Source organism: Bombus vancouverensis, chromosome 1 (assembly GCF_051014615.1).
Source record: "Bombus vancouverensis nearcticus chromosome 1, iyBomVanc1_principal, whole genome shotgun sequence".
NCBI classification, from domain to species: domain Eukaryota; kingdom Metazoa; phylum Arthropoda; class Insecta; order Hymenoptera; family Apidae; genus Bombus; species Bombus vancouverensis.
This window is the reverse complement of record NC_134911.1, coordinates 23,168,806-23,188,939: the sequence shown is the minus strand read 5'-3', so window position 1 is coordinate 23,188,939 and position 20,134 is coordinate 23,168,806. Positions and strand designations below refer to the sequence as shown.

The following is a 20,134-nucleotide window of genomic DNA, read 5'->3' as shown; positions in this document are numbered from 1 at the left end:
GATTTTTAATTTTTATTTTCATTTTTTATTACTAACTCCATTGGCCAGTTGCTTACAATCCGTAAAATATTAAAATGCAAAATATATATATATTAAAAATAATATTGTAAAGTATTAAAGTACATAAGGGATATTTTGCATTTATAGAAAATTTACAGGCGTGGGTGATAAATGTGCCGAATGCGCATATTATGCAAAGATATACAAGAAACCCAAAGTAGAGCGCTCGTTACAATATTTAGTGGGTAGAAGAAGTCTCTGTTTGGGTTCCATTTCTTCAGCCGCATTCATAAAAGGATGAAATACCATGAACATCTGCAGTCTAATGATAGCTGTAATAGAGGTTAATGAAATGCAAGAAGGATTTTCTTTCTAAATTTCGCACATTTTTACGCTTGTATGTTTATTTATTTCCGACGCGGAATATATTTGTACGAGTTTCAAGTTTCGTGCAACACAGTTTGAAATAACAAACCCAATTGATCGTGTTATTCAAACAGTGCCCCTATTATTTTATACAATAATTGATTAATAATTTGAATCTCAGTTGGTAAAATGGAATACTCGATTACTATATGCGAGAATGAAACTGTATTCCATTAGTAGAAACTTATTGAAAACCGACTTCACGAAATATTTGATTTAATGTCAGAAAATGCTTCATAGCTTGCAAACAGATGTCTATTTATTGTGAATTACATTTGCTAACAAAGTGATCACATCAGCACATTCCCACAATTCTCAGCTTAACCATCAACTTCGTAGAAATACATCTTCCAACCCGACGTCTACTATTTCAACGTCTAGGGCATGGTTAGAAAGCGTGCCCAGCAGCTTTCAAACGAAAAGTACTTTCCTTTTCCCTTCGCCCTCTTACCATATTTTCCTTATAGCGCCTTAATACACTTTAATGTAAAAATATGATATGAGAAATATGGTTTCTGTATTTTTACATGAAAAGGAATAGTATATTTTATTATCAACATTTTTTATTGTCACTTACTGGCTAATAGAACACATCAAATTTTAAATGCAATATTATTACAATAGTTACCGATGTATTATCATCTTGTCAATTCAGACTTATATATCCTTTTTATTTAGAAATATTAAAAAAGACTTCTAATAATAAATGTAGTAATTATATATAATTTCAATAATATTAATCATTGACGTATCAATATATTCGTAATTGAGTTTAATACAGTAACGTATTTCTAACGCTGATTAAAGATTATATTACGATACTTGTCTGTTTAACGACGGATGTTTACTATACGTATACCGCATGATTGACTTGTACTACTTACACGACCCGAGACTAGTTTATTTTCCTCGTCTGCGAATTAATTCCTTAGCTTGTTCTGTTTACGACGGATATTTACTATACTTCTAACAAATGGCTGACTTGTACTACTTTTTTCATTCGTGACTAATTTGTGTTATTTGGCTTAATAATCGTTGATCTGTTTTACATACGATGGATATTATTCTTTTTATTCGACCTGCGAATATATTATTGCATAATTAGTTTAGCAATAATTGGTCTGCTATATTTGCTATGAATATTTAATATCGTTCGATGGAATGATCGACTTGTACTACTTGTTTGATCCGCAAATAATCTATTTTACTTGGATGAGCAATAATAGACCCACTCTACTTGTTTAATATGAATGTCTTATTTATAAGTAAATTGCGTGTACATGTTCGTGCATTTTTGGAAAATTTAAGGTTTCAAAAATCTGTAAAATGCATATAGTATGTAAAAATACGTGAAATATTCAAAGTAACGCACTCATTATGATATAATCGTGTCATATTTAATAGACAAAGTAAATTCCTATTTGAAAACTATTTCTTTAATTATGTTTACAAAAATATAACACTGCATAAATATCTGTAGTTTACTTGCGAGTTTTAAGCTACAAAATAAGCTACTCTATCCGTAATATAACGCGACAGTTATAATCTTCAGAAATAACGATAATTCAGCATAAAACTTTTCGAAAGCCAATAATCTATCAGTATTTCACCTTCTTCCGCTCCTCTCAGTTACCAATTCGCCTGAGACATCAAAATAACAGGAAGCGGAAATCGCAGGGAGTTCGTTGCTCTGTGGAACTCAGCGAGTCGCAATATTTCCGTGTGACGAACTCGAAAGCAGGACAATATCGCCGCTTTCATATCGCCTCTGTTGGGGACACGTGGCTACGTAGCGGTAGTAAAAAAAGGACGCTGTTTCTTCCTTTGCCAGGACGCCGAAATTAATGTTCTCGTTCCTTCAAAAGTCTTCACATCGGTCAATATGTACGGCTTAACGTTCGCTCGTACCAATTCGCGACGACCTCGTCTTCTGCACACGTGTAAAAATGTGTGTGGTATGCCTGTATTACCTTATGAAGGGCGAACGTGACTGGAAAACATGGATGCTCCAGTGAAAAATATTCCTCTTTGATTCTGTTCAAAATAAGCCGAATTTATCTTACGCATTCTCTCTCGTGAAATAATTAGGACGATGAAACTCTCGCGTTTATTTCAAACTAGAAATATTAGAGCGATAAATTGGTCATATTAGGGCGGTCCGAGATACAACTTTGAGATTTTATAAAATTCAAACGATTCATTTTTGGTAAAGGTTTCAGGTTAAAAGCTTTCTTCGTGTAGCCTTTATATTATCCATTTGATTATCAGAGTGGATAAGAGTATCTACGTTACAGTAGACCAATACATTTTTATTTCCTTGGTACATATTTCGTATTTTAGTCGTTTTAGAGATAACAACGTAACGTTTGATCGGTAGCAACGTTCAGCACGTTGGTGGATTAATTCTGTTTACTGCGTACTTAACTTATTGACATCGACGTGCTATATCGTTACTACGTCAGCAATGTGTCAGTATATTCCGCTAAAAGAGATTTGTCAGTGATACGTATGTCTGTGAGCTTGTATGGGCTTTAGAACGATTGGGGTTAAGTTTGGGAATGAACAATGAACATAATAAGAGAAGAAGCATCGATAATGTGGAAAATTATAAGAACAAATACGATTGATTTCACTTTATATCATATAGACCACTGTTTCACCATGAACAAATGCTGTATTCGCGTTGTCATATTTGACTATCGTACTTTGTTTAATGACAGTTAATCTGTTCTACGTATGATGGATATTTGCCATTCTCCGAATAAATAATTGGTTTATTCTACTTGGTTTAACAATAATTGGATATTGTTACGGACATTTTATATCGTTCGATGGAATGACTGACTTACACTACTTGCTTGATCTATGAGCAATCTATTTGGCTTAGCCGGGCAATAATAGATTCATTCTACTTATGCATTAATAATAATTTTTTATTTAAATGATATTTTATTCTACGACAATTCTTAAGACAAGTTCATAAAACAACGATCGTTTGTACGTAGACAGTGAAATAAAAGATCAATAAAACATCAATGCCATTTAGTATTTGACCGATATGTCGCGTTTCTTATATCGGTTTCCTTTTGATGGATCGTTGTTCGAGGTTTCAGGGGCACGCACATATATTTCAAACATTTTGGCAGCGTTCCCGATGAATATCTTAACGTCAGTTTAGATTTGTTACCTTGTGGTACTTTTGGAACCCGATTGCTGCTACTGTTCTTGTTTCTTATGGGTTATCGATGATATGTGGAAGTTGGGAAGTTACGAAAGTTGTAGGTAGAATAGAAATGAGGGAAAAGTAAGTACTTCGAGAAACGTATCGTTCCAGATTTTGTAATGAATTGTTGGCAAGACCGTTTAGCAAATTTACATGTTCGTTTTACAGGACAAACAAATTCATAACAATTTTTGGAAATAATTGAAGGTTTAAAAGATCTTGGAGCATTACGATTTTATTCGTTTCTATTAGAAACGTTTTAAAACGTATTTAAAATACTCTTTCAAGACGCAAGACGAGAGTAAACGTTTGTAAAAAGGCTCTCTCCATTCTTAGTTTGCAACATCAAAGTTTTTAATCTTCGTATCTTGAACTCCATTCTCGCTCTCACTTTAAACACTCACAAATTAAACAGTTGTATTTAAGCAATCAGTTAAATGAAAAATATCATTTTCATCGTCTTAATAAAAATAATTAACGTTCACATGCATATTCAGTTTATATTCATATCGTTAACCGTTTCTATTCCTTTACAGCTAACACGACACAGAAGCGTTCAACGAAATAAACGAAACAACATTTGTGAATTTAAAAATCAGGCCACCTCTCAATTTATCCGTATAAGTTACACAGCGGAAGAGCTAATTGATGCAAATTAAGCTTCTTTTATTGCCGCGAATCGTGCGCACCATTGATTCAATTCTTCGTGACTTTTCGCGTGTCAAAATTAAAATCGGAAAACCTTGAATATTACTTTTCTCCTGGAGATACACAAAAATGAAGCTGAACAAACAGAGATGCATACGTATAGAAAGTTTTAAGCTCAAAAATGGTAAAAACTGAAAGAAAACCTAAAGATGACAATTTCTAAATTTCAACGAATTTTTATGCAAATACATATTTTTGACAATATAATGAAAAAATAGAACTTACTTCGGTAGAAAATTGTTTCATCGACCAAATATTGTAGAAAGTACCTGTACTATGGATATCTTACGTATTTATTCGTATTACGTGCAATGTTACACTTTCAATGTTAAGGTATCCCTAATACCTTAATATTGATTAAAAAGTCCGTGATAAATAAATAAATAAGTTTGCAAATAAAGTCGCGGAATCGAAACTAAAATCGGAACAGAGGATCATGTCGTTGAATAGTCTTGTGTCAAACGAGCGATATATCATACTGCATTAACTTTAGAAAGTGACAGAGTACCAAGTAGACAAGATGCAGACGAAACGCCTCCGGATTCGCAGAGAAAGGTGACATCGAGCCGTGTATCGTACGTGCTCCTGGTTTCTACGGCACGCGTGCTCGCTGCGATAGCTTTCTGCGACTACGATTCCGCGCCAGAGGTAGTTTGCTGTTTCGCTAAACGGTCGTTGTGAATGACGTCTCGAGGAAAATCGTGGACACGTTGTTTTCTCGAACTGTCACCGCGATTTCAAGGAGTCTTTTTCCTCTTGCTTTGGTGAAGTGGGTTTATATTCGACTAGTACTTCTAAAATCTCGAGACTTCTTTTCTGCTTTGAGAGAAAACGCGACGTTATACTGCCATAGAAGCTTTCGCGGGATTTTGTAGAGACTCTATGAGAGTTTTAGAAATATTAGCGAATATTGCTTAGAATCAGGTGGTAAAATTTAATGCAAAGTTATCGTAACGCAAAGAATCCTTCTAAAACTAAACGACTCGATTAATAAGAGCTTCATATTTAAAGAGAAGTAATTAGGTTATTACAATGAAATGGCTTTTGTTGTTAGACGGAAATTTAAGAATATTGTATTGCCAAATTCCAAGGAAAAATTGCTACGAAAAATTCAGTTCAATAGACTCATCACCGGACACAGATCTAATGGTACTTAATGTTTAATAAAAACCTGGAAAAATTTCCTTTCCATCAGCGAAGGAATAATACCATTATTTCGCGGTGACATTGTTGCGTGGAAAGACTAACTGTAGCGAATACAGGGGCGAATTAATATTTAATCTGTAATAACAAACGGTGTTTTATTGATTTTCATTGGAAGGATTTTCCAATTCATTTCCAAGCGTTTTTGTAAAATCATCCACGTCGAATTTACCAATTGTATTACTTAGATTTATATGTTTATCGCCGATAAGTCGCTGATAGATTTCATTAATACCTACAAGTCTGCAGGATCTCGAACGTCAGCTCAAATTTTTGTTACATTACCTTCGATGTATAATCCAAAACTTCCGCGCTTTTTGTTTCTTTGCAGCTTATCTTTCTTTGCAAAGTGAAATATTGTCTCGGTGAAACCCGAACGAGAATTCTATTAGGAACCTTTATACTTTAAAATTTAGAGACGAATACACCTTCAAGTTTCATTGATAGTTAATACTTTCAAATTTCACTCATTTTTAACTTTCGTGATTCTATGTCACGTTGGACTCGACAACAATATTTCACGCGATCCGTTTTCGGCTTTAACTAAATATATATTAAACTTGACACATAATTCATATTCGTCATTTAACAGTAGATGCTGCTACAATAATCGATATAATATAAACAAACCGAGCAACTCGTACACAGTTTTTCTCAGAAAAATTTTGCTTCTCTGTCTTAAAAGTTATAATATTTTAATCGTCGGAATTTTTGTACAGTGTTACTAGAAGTATGCCATACCGATAATATGCTTGCTATCGATTATGAAAATATAAATGTACCGAAATTATGGACCGCTCTTGAAAATACGTTATTGAATAATAAAATGTTCGACGATAAAGTATCGCATGTTAGATTACGAAAGAATTATCCGTACTTTAAAATGCCACTATATGAAGTTATATTAAATAAATAACTTCATAGATATTGTAAAATTATTTATCAATCTTATTTTATTATTATTATTTTATTATTTATTATCAGTCTTATTAGGAACAGTTTTGGACTCGCTAGGTCCTGTAAGATGATAAATCCGATTTAGTGATGCGACACATATTGTCCATCTAATTCCGCTAATAACTCAATCTCATCCAGTCCCTTCTGTCGTAACAGTGTGTCCGTGCTCTTACCTTGAGTTCATTACACTAATTGATTTTCCTACGACTATACTGTCGATATAGACGCACATGCGTTGATTTCGAAGACTCATCACTTAGCTCTGCATCGAGTTCCACGCTAAACAATTGATTCAAACGAACAAATTTGGTTTCTCTTGCTAAGCCTTCAATTAGAATGAATTTATATATATAGAGAGAGAGAGATCACATATATAGGTATCATACAATTATGTAATATAACATATTAGTAATTTCATATAATTATGATTGCATAATGACATAATTTTCCCAATGCCATCCTTCGTCTAATTTAATAGTCGCGTTGCAAGAAAAATTGTCTGAATTTTTTTTTGTACAATTACTTTTAAGAATTTTTTAATTGTTTAATTACATATTGAAACATTTTATAACATTTTTAGCACTCGCGTAATTACCTTTTATTATGCCTTGATATTGTATTATATATATGAGCAAGATGCAAAAGCATCTAAAAGAAATGGAATAATGAAAGTAAATGGAAAGAATTAAAAGATAAATTTACCTTTGTAATAAATACGACCTACTTGCCTATCAGGCTATGCTTTAATGTTCGTCGGTGGAACAATAAGAAGTAGAAATTTAACGATTAATGTTTAAACTGTGCAAACACTGCAAACGACGTTTTCATTTGCTATTTGGTCTTTGAATTATTCATCGATTATTAAGAATATTTCCTTTTCCAAACGTTAAACACAGTAATCGATTCTATTCTATTCTATCGTTCGTATTAAATTAATATCAAACGACGTGTGACAAAAACATTAGGAGATGTAGAAGAAGCAAAATACAGAGAAAGGAATGAGAGAAAATGGATGAACAATTATGAGCACCTTCATGAATGAAATTTCATTGAAATTCATTTGTAAAATTTGATTAACCAACTTTGGAGGACACAGGCAATTAATACTGATAGAATATTCAAGATAATACTAACCGATTATTTCAAAAATCAAATTACTATGTATCAAATTTGTAATTATCGTTTAATTCAAAAAATTAATTATTCACTGATAATATTCTGCTATAAATTCCATAAAATGTTCAGGTCACGTGTCACGATTTCACGAACGTTGAGTTATCTTTTATCCGCGATATTGTTGATTCGTTGGCTGGCCATTTCGCATGGTTCCATTATAAACCGTGCAATTATCGAAAAGATAAACAGCGAGACTAGATCCTCATTGATGGAATAATATTGTCGTAACGTTCAAATCATTAATCGGTATGCACGCGATAAACGAATATCACGTTTAATTACAGCGTGGAATAATGTCATTCGACCGAGTCATGGTCAACACAAGTTTTCAATGAAAATTCCTGATATATAAAGCTGATAAAATGACGAACGTTCTGTCGACCCAGTCGTTCTCTATTAACACGTTAACTATTACGGTGATTATCGCTGACCCACGTTACTAAATTTATTGGAATGATTTAAGTAGGATAAATCTCACGCATTAAAAAGTTATCAATGATGCGAATACTTAGATAACATTGTCAGAAAAAAATGCGCAAATATAATACGATTTGCAAAAATTTAATGTTATGGTGTGGTACGTTGCAATCTATTGCGGCTCTATCAGGGTAAACACTGTGTATATTGTATATTCGTACACTTGTCCGTATCTGTAATGAACATATTACGCGTAACATACATTACATTTATTACACAAAACATTTTAAAATTTCTTCGTAATTACATCCAACTATTATCATCGTATTGGTAAAATTTTTGGTGATTTTGAAAATGTATACGGAAGTTTCAAGACATTTAGTACAAGCGTAAGTTTATTTAAATATTCATACTGTGTACTAATCTTTTACTAAATATAAGTATTTTCAAATAGCAATCAAATTTTTCCAATATAATCGTAATAATCACGTTTCGTTATAGCGCTAATGAAATTTCAAAATGTTTCACGTAATACGCACAATATACTTAAAAGATTTCTGTGATAAATGTACGAATACTTTTGTAAGCAATCATGCGAATACAAAATTCGCGTGGCAATCAACGAGTTAAACACGCATTCACCTAATTTCTCCGTCATCGTAGATTCCCAAAACTTTTACCACCTTCCTAGCTTATAATTGACTCCACGTTCACCAGATACAAGCAGACTCGTCCGTGTTAATTGGTCGCGAGCTTAATATCCGCTTCAGTCGCGTCTCGTGACCGAATCGCTCCGCTATTTACTCGATGCACGTATATTCTGTGTGCAGACAGAACACGATGACTCGAATGAGTTTCACGGTGCTTAAATACTGCGGTTCGCGTAACGCGTGGAATTCTTCGTGTAATTAAAAACAATACTTGACCGATCCATCGAGGGAGAATACGAGTTCCTGGTTCGAAACGACGAGTATTGTGCTGCATTGTAGCTGAGGAAGGGCTGAAGTGAAAATTTTTCAGCGAATGTTCGATTCAGCCGTCTTGTTGGCACGGTCTATTTTATAATCCAGTTACGAATCCTTTCCCGTCTCGGCGGAAGCGTGAAATTTACGCACGAACGATCATATCGGATCGAGCAAGTCATCGACCAACAAATTTAATAGCGCTGTGTCAGTAATACGGATTTGTACGTAGCTGCCTACGAACGAAATGTTCGTGGAACACGTTATACAAATTGTATTGTTATTTAGCGCTTCATTTTGGAGAATTTAATCGGCTATTTTAATTACACATCTACAATATTTATTGGAGACGAAATAATATGATTTGCAATTGTTTGATTTGCTGTTTACTAAATTTTGTTAATGGCATGGCAAATGAGATTCCATTACTCGGTGGTATATATCTGGAAAATATTATCCACAAATGTCTTTACATATACAATGTAAAAGTTCGAAACGTATTAAAATTTTTAAAGAAAATACGTCTGTGTATATATAAGATTATTGTTTGAATTTCATTCTTGACTCCATGAAAGAAACAATGAGATACCACATATTAATGTCAGAAATGTAACGTTTACAGTAATTAAAAATACTTTAGCGCAGATCGTATTATATTTCACGTGAAAGTTACGTTTTATTCATTAACATAAATATTTAATATTTTATCGCCTGAAAGTTTTCCAGTGATCGGATAAGCAATAAAAAGCGTAATATTTAGATTTTAATGTTTGGATACTCTTCGTCAAATGATTAATCCCGAGTTACGTTCTTCGACTCTTCCCGTCACAAAATTAGCTTCGTTAGTCGTGTCATATTATAATGCTTGTCAAACAAATTAGATGCGGAGACAGTCTAAGAAGCAGCGGTTCGATGAAGGTAAATTCTGATCAAAGACTGCATTATCCCATGTACACGGTCGATTACATCTTCGATCATGCATTTCTAATAGGAAGCTGTAACGTGTATTGTTTACTAAACAATACCATAATAACGGATCAAAGCGAAATTATTCGCCGGGGCTACTATATTATGTAAATTACAAAGGAAATCATACATCATACCGCGAAAGTAAATCTCCCAAATCCCAATTGAATTCTGTTTGCTTATACCTTATACCCTTATCCTAACAAGTTTAATCAATAATACCGTAAACAATAACGATGCTTCTCTGATATAAATATTCCAGTACGTCTCTATTAATAATACTTTTAACAATAGTTTTCTTCCACTATCTCCAACATTATTTTCGTTATATTTTCATAGCTTGTATGATAAAAATGTTCGCTGAAATTTTACGGACATACAGAAGAAGAAGAGAATTGATACCCCAGGAAACTGTAAAAGATTCGCCGATATTAAACGTGTATCGTAGCGCGTATATATCCCGCATACCCATTTTAATAATAATTAATTTAACAGTAAACGAAAGGCAAGCATGTGAAATTCCAAATTATAATAAAACGTATCATCATACGTTATTGTATTTCCATTTTAATTTTTCCATTTAACAAACCACTAAACGAGTGGTAAACATCATGGCATTATGAATTATGAGATTAACGACATTATTATGATATAAAATCCTCTCGTGGGACACATTTGATCGCATCAAATTAACAATAATACTAATTTGTTTGCAAACAAAATCGTCCAGGGTAATTCGTTAGCGTGAACGTTCGCCCGGGTAGCATGGAGATCACGAGCGGTTATTTATTACGTGCATTGTTCCGGTTGATGTTTGCCATTCGCATGGCAAAACGCGAAACAATCATACATAACGGACTGGATAGCAGTTATTGTTGAAACGTTCCGAGCATACATACATACGTCAGTACGGTGGACTCGTGTTAGCGACCGCCGACTGAATGTGGACAATCATCGAAACTCAATCTTTCGCGGGAACTCATACGTCGACGAAGTGTAACGCATTGCACGCGACGAGCATTGGTTTATGTGACGAACGCCGTTTGTGGTGATTTTTTAAATTAGGAAATTAGACTAAGTACGTTACAATTAAAGTGAAAATTATTTCTCTCGAAACGAAAATAAAACAAAAATATGTACAAATGCTCTTTCGCGGGAACGTTTATACGTTCGCCAATACGTTCATACGATCGTAACGTCGGATATTCGTTGTTATCTTTATAATAGTGAGTTTATCACTATGTGTATATATATATATATATATTACATATTAGAATATATTAAGCAATAAGAAGAAATTTTATACGCATATGTATTTATATTGAAGAAAGAAAAAAGACACAGAAACTAGCGGAAAATAATTGATAACAACAGTCGAGATGCGCATGGCGGAAGAAGTTCGTGGAACAATCGCGTTAGACTCCCTTTCATTTTGTTAATTTCAATAAGCACTCATAAGTGGTGTTATAATTTCCACGCGCGAGTGTCACTCATAAGAGAGTGCAGAACTACACATGTATGTAGTATCGTGGAAAAAAGGCCTGTGGCGGCACTCGATAGCAAATACCACCAGCGCAGTGGCATAACATAGTATGGCTACGTCATAATATAGTATGGCTACGTTTCATAATATAGTATGGCTACGTCGTACCGCCGCGTATCGGTACCTTTGCCTAACACATCACTACAAAAATTCACCGTTTATTGTGAATACCAAAATGTATTTAAAATTGTATCTTGGGTTAAATAAACATCATTAAAAAAAAAGCCACCAGCACGGTGGTTAGCGCCTTAGGTTACGAACGTTCGGAACCCGGGCTCGAATCCCGGCGACCGGAGTCCGATTTTTCTTCCACGATACAAAATTGAAAAGAAAAGCGGCCGTACCCAGCAGCGCGACATCTACGGTCTAAGTATTCCGATACTACATGTATGCACGCACGTACATACACGCGCACATACAACACGAAATAATCGACTTACCCGGCACGCGTTAAATTTCGCAGCCAAAGAGAAATTGAGATAAGTTTTGCAGAAGTTGGGAATTTCGGGGAAGGTTGTTTCATATATGTCACGTACGTCTCTCACGCGAAGTTTTGTGCAATCGTTTCGTAACAAGCGCTTGTTAAAATAACGACGATATGAGGCGAACTGCAAGGAAGAATTCCATTTTTATTTGTTGGACTTTATAGAAGAATGTAGTCGTCGCGAAGATACTAAAGGAATTTTATGAAAATAAGAGAGGTTTGTGGTGAGCGTATGCTCGCAGATTTCGTTGCACTGCATTTGGGAATGCATTAAATATTATGTGTAAACTGTAGAATTTTGAAAATAATTCATATTTTCATGAACAGAGGTGAAAAGCTGGAATCTAAAGAAAGAAAAAACATTATGCAGAGGATAATTTATAATTTTAGAGCCAAGCTTTTTAATTCAATTTGAAGTTATTGCTAATATATGTAGAAAAACAAAATTACGATGAAATATATTTTTAATAGGCGAAGAGAAACAAGATCTCCAGATATTACAAAACTCAATTTATGATATCATCTGACTCTGAGTCGCTAATAACATTTTAATATAGTTTACCTATGTGACTGTACATTTAAAAAAATGGCAGGAAGAATTTAAAGATACGATATATGTCTCTAAATTGGTTATAATCTGGATGACAATATTGAACGTAACAAGATGTCATAACGAATCATAAGTTTTTATCGTGCTGAATGCCATCCACCGTTCCACTTGCATACGAAATACCAGCTTAAATTTTCATTAAAATTTCCGCGGCTTAATAAGATTCGCCCTCGGGAATCCTGATCGTAAGCAAGAAGTGAAATTAAGAAACCACTGGAAAGAATAATGTAACAGAGATGGAAACGAGGACATGGAGAAACAGGGTCACACGGGCATCGAGGGATGAAGCGGAGGGTTTTGTGGGACAGGTCAGGATGTGTCCATGACTCGAATGATCGCGATTCCGCGATTGCGTTGTTGCTTCGTAACGACGATCGCTAAAAAGCGTAGTGGATCGATCGAGAAAGAGGACCGTAAGCGTACCATCGAATATTCTCTGAAATTATTCCGCGATTCTAAACGAAGATAATAAATGTCTTGCTTGTGACGAGAGAATAGAATTATTCGACCAGTCCGAAAAATAGTTTGTGTCCGAAAAAAATTGATAGTGATACCGTGAAATTAGAAATAAAAATGCAATGACGAATGGTAGAATTGTAAAATAAAATTTTGAATTAGCTTAGTGATACAGGGAAATTATAGATTAATATGCGGCATAATGAATAACAAAATTACAAAATAAGATCTGAAAATAAAGTAGAAATTAATATGCGGTGATAAAATAATAATTACAAACAGCTACAAACTTGTTTGCATTTAAATTACCCCGAATGAAAAAGATTCATTATTGCTTTCGTAATAACATAGCTGCAGCCTAGCATAGTATAAATTCTCGCTGAAGTTATAGAACGGAATCCAATAGAAACTTTCCTGAATCATCGTGAATCGATCAATTTTCGTCTTTCGCCCACGGTATCTTTCGCCCTTGCGAAAATAACCCATTACAACCGCGCTCTCGTGTTTACAGTAAAAATAGAACAAACCGATCATGAACCGCGAACTGTAAACGAGGAAATGAAATTGCTGGCAATGCGAAGCATCGAGGGTAGAAAGAAAGAAAACAAGGCGAGGATTATCATCTCGAACGCGGCAGATGCGTCTTATTGCTTCCAGTAAAGGTTTCCGAACGGATAGGAGCTCACGATTTCTATTATCTCTAGATTAAAGTTTGACCAACAGCTTCTGAATTTTTCAATCGCAAACTTTGCAACTGCTCCTCTTCTCTCAATCGGTTTTCCCGGCGTTGCTCGCCTGCATGTAATCAAATCGATCGAGTTGTAAGCTTTTTGTAAAATTAATCGTCGCTGATCAATCGAGACAGCGTTTCGCGCCGGTAATCGACCCCATTGCTCCTTCGTGACCCTAACGTTTATCGTGTCCATTTGTAAAAGCGCGCGTACCCCACCCGAAAGGAAACATTCACTGCTCGTATCCGTGTGCAATTGCGATAAATTGCGTCAATAGCCGCAGGATACTATGCTAGAACGATTATACCCCCAATAAATCACGCAAACACGATTACGAGCTTCGTATCTTCGATCACGCGGCAAATTCCTATATAATTTTACTTTCATTTTATCGTGTAGTCGCAACTTTCAGGTCACTTCGTGTAGATTCAGTTGCGAATGTGGAACTTTTGTTCACGATTACGAAAGGTGGAATGAAACTTTGAAATCGTTGAATGTGAGGCTATAGACACATATGGAGTTTCTTGGTACACGAGTAATTGTGCAGGTCAGAGAAGATTCACGCGAAAGTTGGCTCATGAAAGTATTCGAATACTTAGTACAGCTTATGAATATACATATTATGCGAATTGTACAAAACTTTCTGAAATTTCATTAACATTGAAACGAACGCGACTACTGTAATTACTGTATGATAGAATTTCAAACTAGTCAGAAAATGTATAGAAGTTACAAGATATTTATTACAAACATACACTTAGTGAAAAATGAATATATAGTATAAATAGTGGTCTTAAACATATAACTAATGCCAAAGATGGTCTCATTAAATATCGTGGCTTATTAATGAAGCGAAGATGCTCCTCATAGATATTTTGTAATTTCTACGATATATACATTTTCAGATCTGCTTCGCATTTTACCCATACAATCAGGATAGTCGTCTCGTTACAGTGTTGACGAGATTTAACAATGTTTTGTATAATATATGCGTATATACATAAGATATTTCTAAGAGTGATCGAATAAAAAAATTTCTATATTCTATATAAGAAAGTGATTCGAATTATAATTAGTAGAATACCTGAAAATGTTCCAAATATGTATACGTATAATTCAACAAGAATGTTGTATCGTTCTGACGAATACTTTTGTTCGTTAAGAAGAAAATGTCTAATGTCGATGGTATTTTATTTGTGTTTCAGAAATTCTGAACTCGCTATGCAGCGAATTTCTGCCGATGAACGTGTCCGCTATCTTATACCTGATGAACTACGAGAAGTACGGCCGCAGCACTGCCAGTGCTCAATACTTTCTGCAGCTGGCCGGTTACTTAGGAATTCCAGTGATAGCATGGAATGCAGATAACTCGGGATTGGAGAGAGTGAGTTGATCCAAATGTTCCTTTTTTCTCATCTGCGCAAGCGAACTTTACAAACAAGCACAGCCTATTTAAAAAAAAAATTATTTTCCAGTTCCTTGTAAAACAAAATAGAAATAAAAACTTTCTAACATGTTAAGCTTTCGTGATTTCTCTAAACACGATTATGACAACACGAATGTTACCTTCGTATCAAGCAGAAAGATAATTTCGGCCATTTTTTAGGAATAATATTTTGATACGCATTACAGTAATTAGTAAGCATTTATAGGAAGTTAAGAAAGGCAAAAATATATAAAATACTCAAAATAAAGCATTCGTTATATTATTTAATACGTGAGATAAATTTCCATTTAGGTCACTTTTTTAATCGCGTTTATAAAAATATAGATTTAAGAGTATATTTATCAAAAATATGCATGTTCACGATCAATGCTACAAAATATACAAAATCGTATAAAAATATACAAATAAACATCCAGAGTTTAGTAATTAGATATAACGAGTTACGTTTTGTTGTACGCGAAAATTGTCTTGGTGCTCGAAAAACATATAAATTATACAGCTGCAATTTATATTTCTAATAAAATATACTGCTAATGAAATTAGCAATAATTATACGCAATTAATATTAACCCTTTTACGAATTCCTATGTCCGAATTCCACTCTCGCTTATAATAATATCTTAGAATAATAAGAATAATAATAAAATCTCTAGCAAAAAATTGGAATGAATTATCACGCACATCGATAACGATTGTGCAAATTTTTCCTGGAATGTAACAAATCTTTTAACGGTTGAAAAATATGGAGAATAAATTAAATCGAAAATGATGTCGAAATTTCTTACCAGATGCCTATGTATACGAATAATTACGTATAATAAACTGCGGATTTTTATGTATATATGCAAAAATTTAAAATTGTAAAAATACACAGAGCGCGCGCAATATGCAAAATTATTTAAAACACTGCGTACTCGTTAAAATAGTTAATATATAAAACAAATTCCCGCTTAGGTTCCATTTCTTCAATAGTGGTTATAAAAGTTTTGCATAAATGTGTAGGATGATTAGTACGTGAGGTTTAAAGGACGAGATTGCTCGTTGTTGAAACCGTCGAATATATCTAAAATAATAAATTAATGTACAGCCGTATATGTGAGTCGTTAGCACAAAATATAAATCGCAGAATAAAATCGCGGAATAAATACTCGTTAATGCTCGTCGCGTAACTCGATAAATACTCGTGAGATACTCTACGATACTGTTCGATACTCTATACGTACTGTGCATCGTTCGCGATCACGTCCGTTTATTTATACTGGTCGGGGAGAAGTCGGGAAATTTGAATTCGTCTTCTTTCGACGATTGCATGTAGCGACGACATTGTTTTGCCCGGAGTTTGTTTATCATTACATTTCTGCGTCAAGGCTGAGTCAATGTCCTGAGGCAAAACAACAGCATGAGTCGCTCTCGACTCGCGTCGTCCTTCGACTCCTGTGCCGCTACATAAATATCCACAGATTAATGCAAAAAACGAAATTGGTTCTACGTAATACAACGTCAAATTACTTAAATCGTAGCTCAATACTGTTACGAGAATGTCACGGTAGAACGATCCGTTTGAAAATACATGAATTTTCGTCATCTTTCAGAGAGCTTCGCAGAGTAACCTACAGCTGCAGCTGGCGCCATCGTTGGAGCACCAAACGGCCGCGATGCTGAGCATCCTCGAGAGGTACAAATGGCATCAATTCAGCGTGGTCACATCGCAGATTGCCGGACACGACGATTTCGTGCAGGCGGTCCGTGAAAGGATCTCCGACATGCAGGATACTTTCAAGTTCACCATATTGAGCGCGATCCTAGTCACCGATACACGAGATCTTCTCGAGTTGGTAAACAGCGAGTCCAGAGTGATGTTACTCTACTCGACAAGGGAGGAAGCCATCACAATCTTGGGTGCGGCACACGATTACAAGATCACCGGTGAAAATTACGTGTGGGTCGTAACGCAGAGCGTGATCGAAAACTTGCAGACGCCCAGCCAGTTTCCAATTGGGATGCTTGGTGAGTGGAAATGTTTGGTTAATTGGCGTCTTACGTATTTAGTGGATTTCGGTGATTGACGATTGCTGGAAAATATTTACTTATACGTGTCTATTTATTTATTATCATTCCTAATTCATTCAGAAATTTTCAATTCAATTCAAATATTATATAATAATGTTTATTTATATATTTAATTATAATAATAAATAAGATAATTGTGTATGTGTGTGTGTATAAGATATCAAAATTGAATATGCATTTAGATCTGTAACTTTTGATATATTCTTCAGTGGAAGAATTAATTATTTATTCATGCAATCTCCGCTTGCGCAAACAGTTACGTTAGGTTGCATAAATTATTGGGTAATATAGTAGAGCTTATTTAAATTCCAATAAATTAGAAGCCTGCGTCGTGATTATGCATCGGAATATAGGTAGCGATCTTGTTCATGAAATAAGCTCCTCGATAAGGGAAAAGATAGATTTATTATAAAAAGGCGGGCTGACATAATATTTTTACTTTGCTGATTGGAGGTATTTTACTTTACTTGGCAGAGATATGAAACTTTGACTTTCCGTTGTCTTTGTTCTCGTGGTATTGAGAGCATAATATACGTATTCCAGTAATTTTAAGTAAATTTCCTGTTACGATTCCTTTATTTTCTCTATCTTAATGTTGTTTTAATAAGCGAAAAGGGATTTAATGTTTTCATAAATTTCATAACGTGAAAGTGGGCCGAGAAACCATCTATTCGTATTTTTCTCAAACTCAGACAATTTTTTTATACAATATTTGTGTTACGCATAAAATTTCCTCGTAGCAAAAATTTCATGTAAGTAAATAAAAGATGGTCGAAATTATCACACGTAGTTTTCAAAATCAATTCAATGAATACCGATTAAATATTTATTATACGTGGCTAAACATTTGTTTCATTAAACGTCATTTCATTAATTTACCGCCATTAACATTATTTTATTAATTTTATTCACTTTCCAACCTGAAGAAAAAATTCGAAGAAACATAGATTTAGCCAGAAATGAGTAAAAAATTCTCCTTTACCTCTAAGTATTGGAAACTCTATTGGCAAGCGTCATATCTGCGCTTCTTCTCTACGAAATCGAGAGGTCTGTCGAAGCGTATGACGTTCGACGTGTTCCTGCAGAACAGAATTCGATGAATTTATTCCTCCCAAGAGGATAGCCACGACAGGATCTCGAGGAAGGCATCAATTTCCGATTTCCGTGATTCTCGCCTCCCCGTTGAATCTCCTTTTCAACGACTGGCCACTCAAAATATCGACCGCCATTCGATCCTAACAACTAAAAATTCTAACAGGCGGCAACTCTCTTCCGTTATTCTTTACATCGAGAAGTTTCTTATAGGCATCGATGCTGACGTTCAGATGACGATTACGGAGCTTAGACAGTGACTAAAATTCTATAATAATTCGCCAGATATTTTTAACGTTAAGTTTTTCGTAAAAAGAAAAGAGAGGGAAATTAATTTTAATGATTAATTTTAAAGTTATTGAACAAGGGAAAGAAAAATTAATTTTTACGATTAATTTTTAATTTCGTAAAATTTCCATCGAAAACTCGGTTAAAGGACTTGAAGATATGATTTCGTGTGCGTTTTTTTTTAAGTTTCTGATTTTAAAAAGGAGAAATATTAATATTTATGATCTCTTCTGATACAATTACAATTTTTATGCTAACATTCTCTAAGTACAAGCCTTATAAAATCCTGATATCCAAGGATCCAACGTGAAGCTGTTTATTAGACGACACGAAACGTCTTCTGTTTCCGCCAACATATCTCTGGGACAATACAAAACAATTTGCACACGTTTCTCCCTCGCGAGTAATTTCGCGAGCTTCAAAACGAGAACGCGTGAGGTATAATAACGTTAACGAAATGAAATTACTGCAAGTGAAACGAGGCCTCTTTCTAATTTCCCTCAAATCTCCGTCTCTCGTATCGTCTCGCTCGATTTATTCTCGGCTATTTTTTCGTGGATAATCCGAGAGGAAGATACGTATATTCACATCAATTCACGAAAATCCAGACTCTTGAACGAGCGCGCCGGTGACAGAAAGATTTCTGAATTCAATATTTTCGCAGGTACTGTAACGATGTTGGTCACATGGGAGCGCGCATACGCGAACGCGAATGCTCAGCGAACAAGGCAGGAAATACGAAAAAGAAAAGAACGAAAAAGCTAGATCTGCAGCAAAAAATTCAAGTTTTGGTATTGACAAATATTCTGCAATCTCGAGTGGGAGCCGCAAAAGTCGAAAATGGTTTCTATTTGTACCTGCAGTCTCATCGATTTTCAACGCGTGGTCTTGTCAGAGGGATATCATATATCATATATCATACATCCACTCGAAATTCAAGGAAAAAATATGTTGGACGGATGCCGCTAGTTTTAGAACGTAAATAAAATATCCGGTCAAATATTCGATAAGAATGGCTATTAGATTTTAATAAGAAGATTTCCTTGGTGGAATTATAGAAATTCTATTTACTTCTCATTATACGTTTATAGGCGGATATCCTAGGTGTACACACCACTGCACATATGATACAAATAACCACCTAATATTGTATTGTATATAAACGTTTTTCGATACCATTTACATTGTACATAAAATACTTTTTGTATCCACGCAATTGAATGACTTGAATAACTTGAAATGGCAAAAATTTAAATATTTAAGTGGCACACTCTGTATAATCGTTTCTAAAAGAATTGTTATATTTCATAAAACTATTGCAGTGTTTAATTGAATTTTGTTGTAGCTTCGTTTCTTAAGATAATAAGCTGTTCTC

At 34.5% G+C, this 20,134-nt stretch overlaps 1 protein-coding gene across 5 annotated transcripts in view; it reads left to right on the top strand.

Annotated features, from left to right (window-relative positions):
• Positions 1 to 20,134, top strand: part of Nmdar2 (glutamate ionotropic receptor NMDA type subunit 2) — a 260,929-nt gene that overhangs the window by 162,418 nt on the left and 78,377 nt on the right. For all 5 annotated transcript variants that reach the window (XM_033339196.2, XM_033339193.2, XM_033339194.2 and 2 more), the window contains exons 4-5: positions 15,068 to 15,246; positions 16,902 to 17,316. In XM_033339196.2, the coding sequence (XP_033195087.1) occupies positions 15,068 to 15,246; positions 16,902 to 17,316 (594 nt within the window). The remainder of the gene's footprint in view (positions 1 to 15,067; positions 15,247 to 16,901; positions 17,317 to 20,134) is intronic.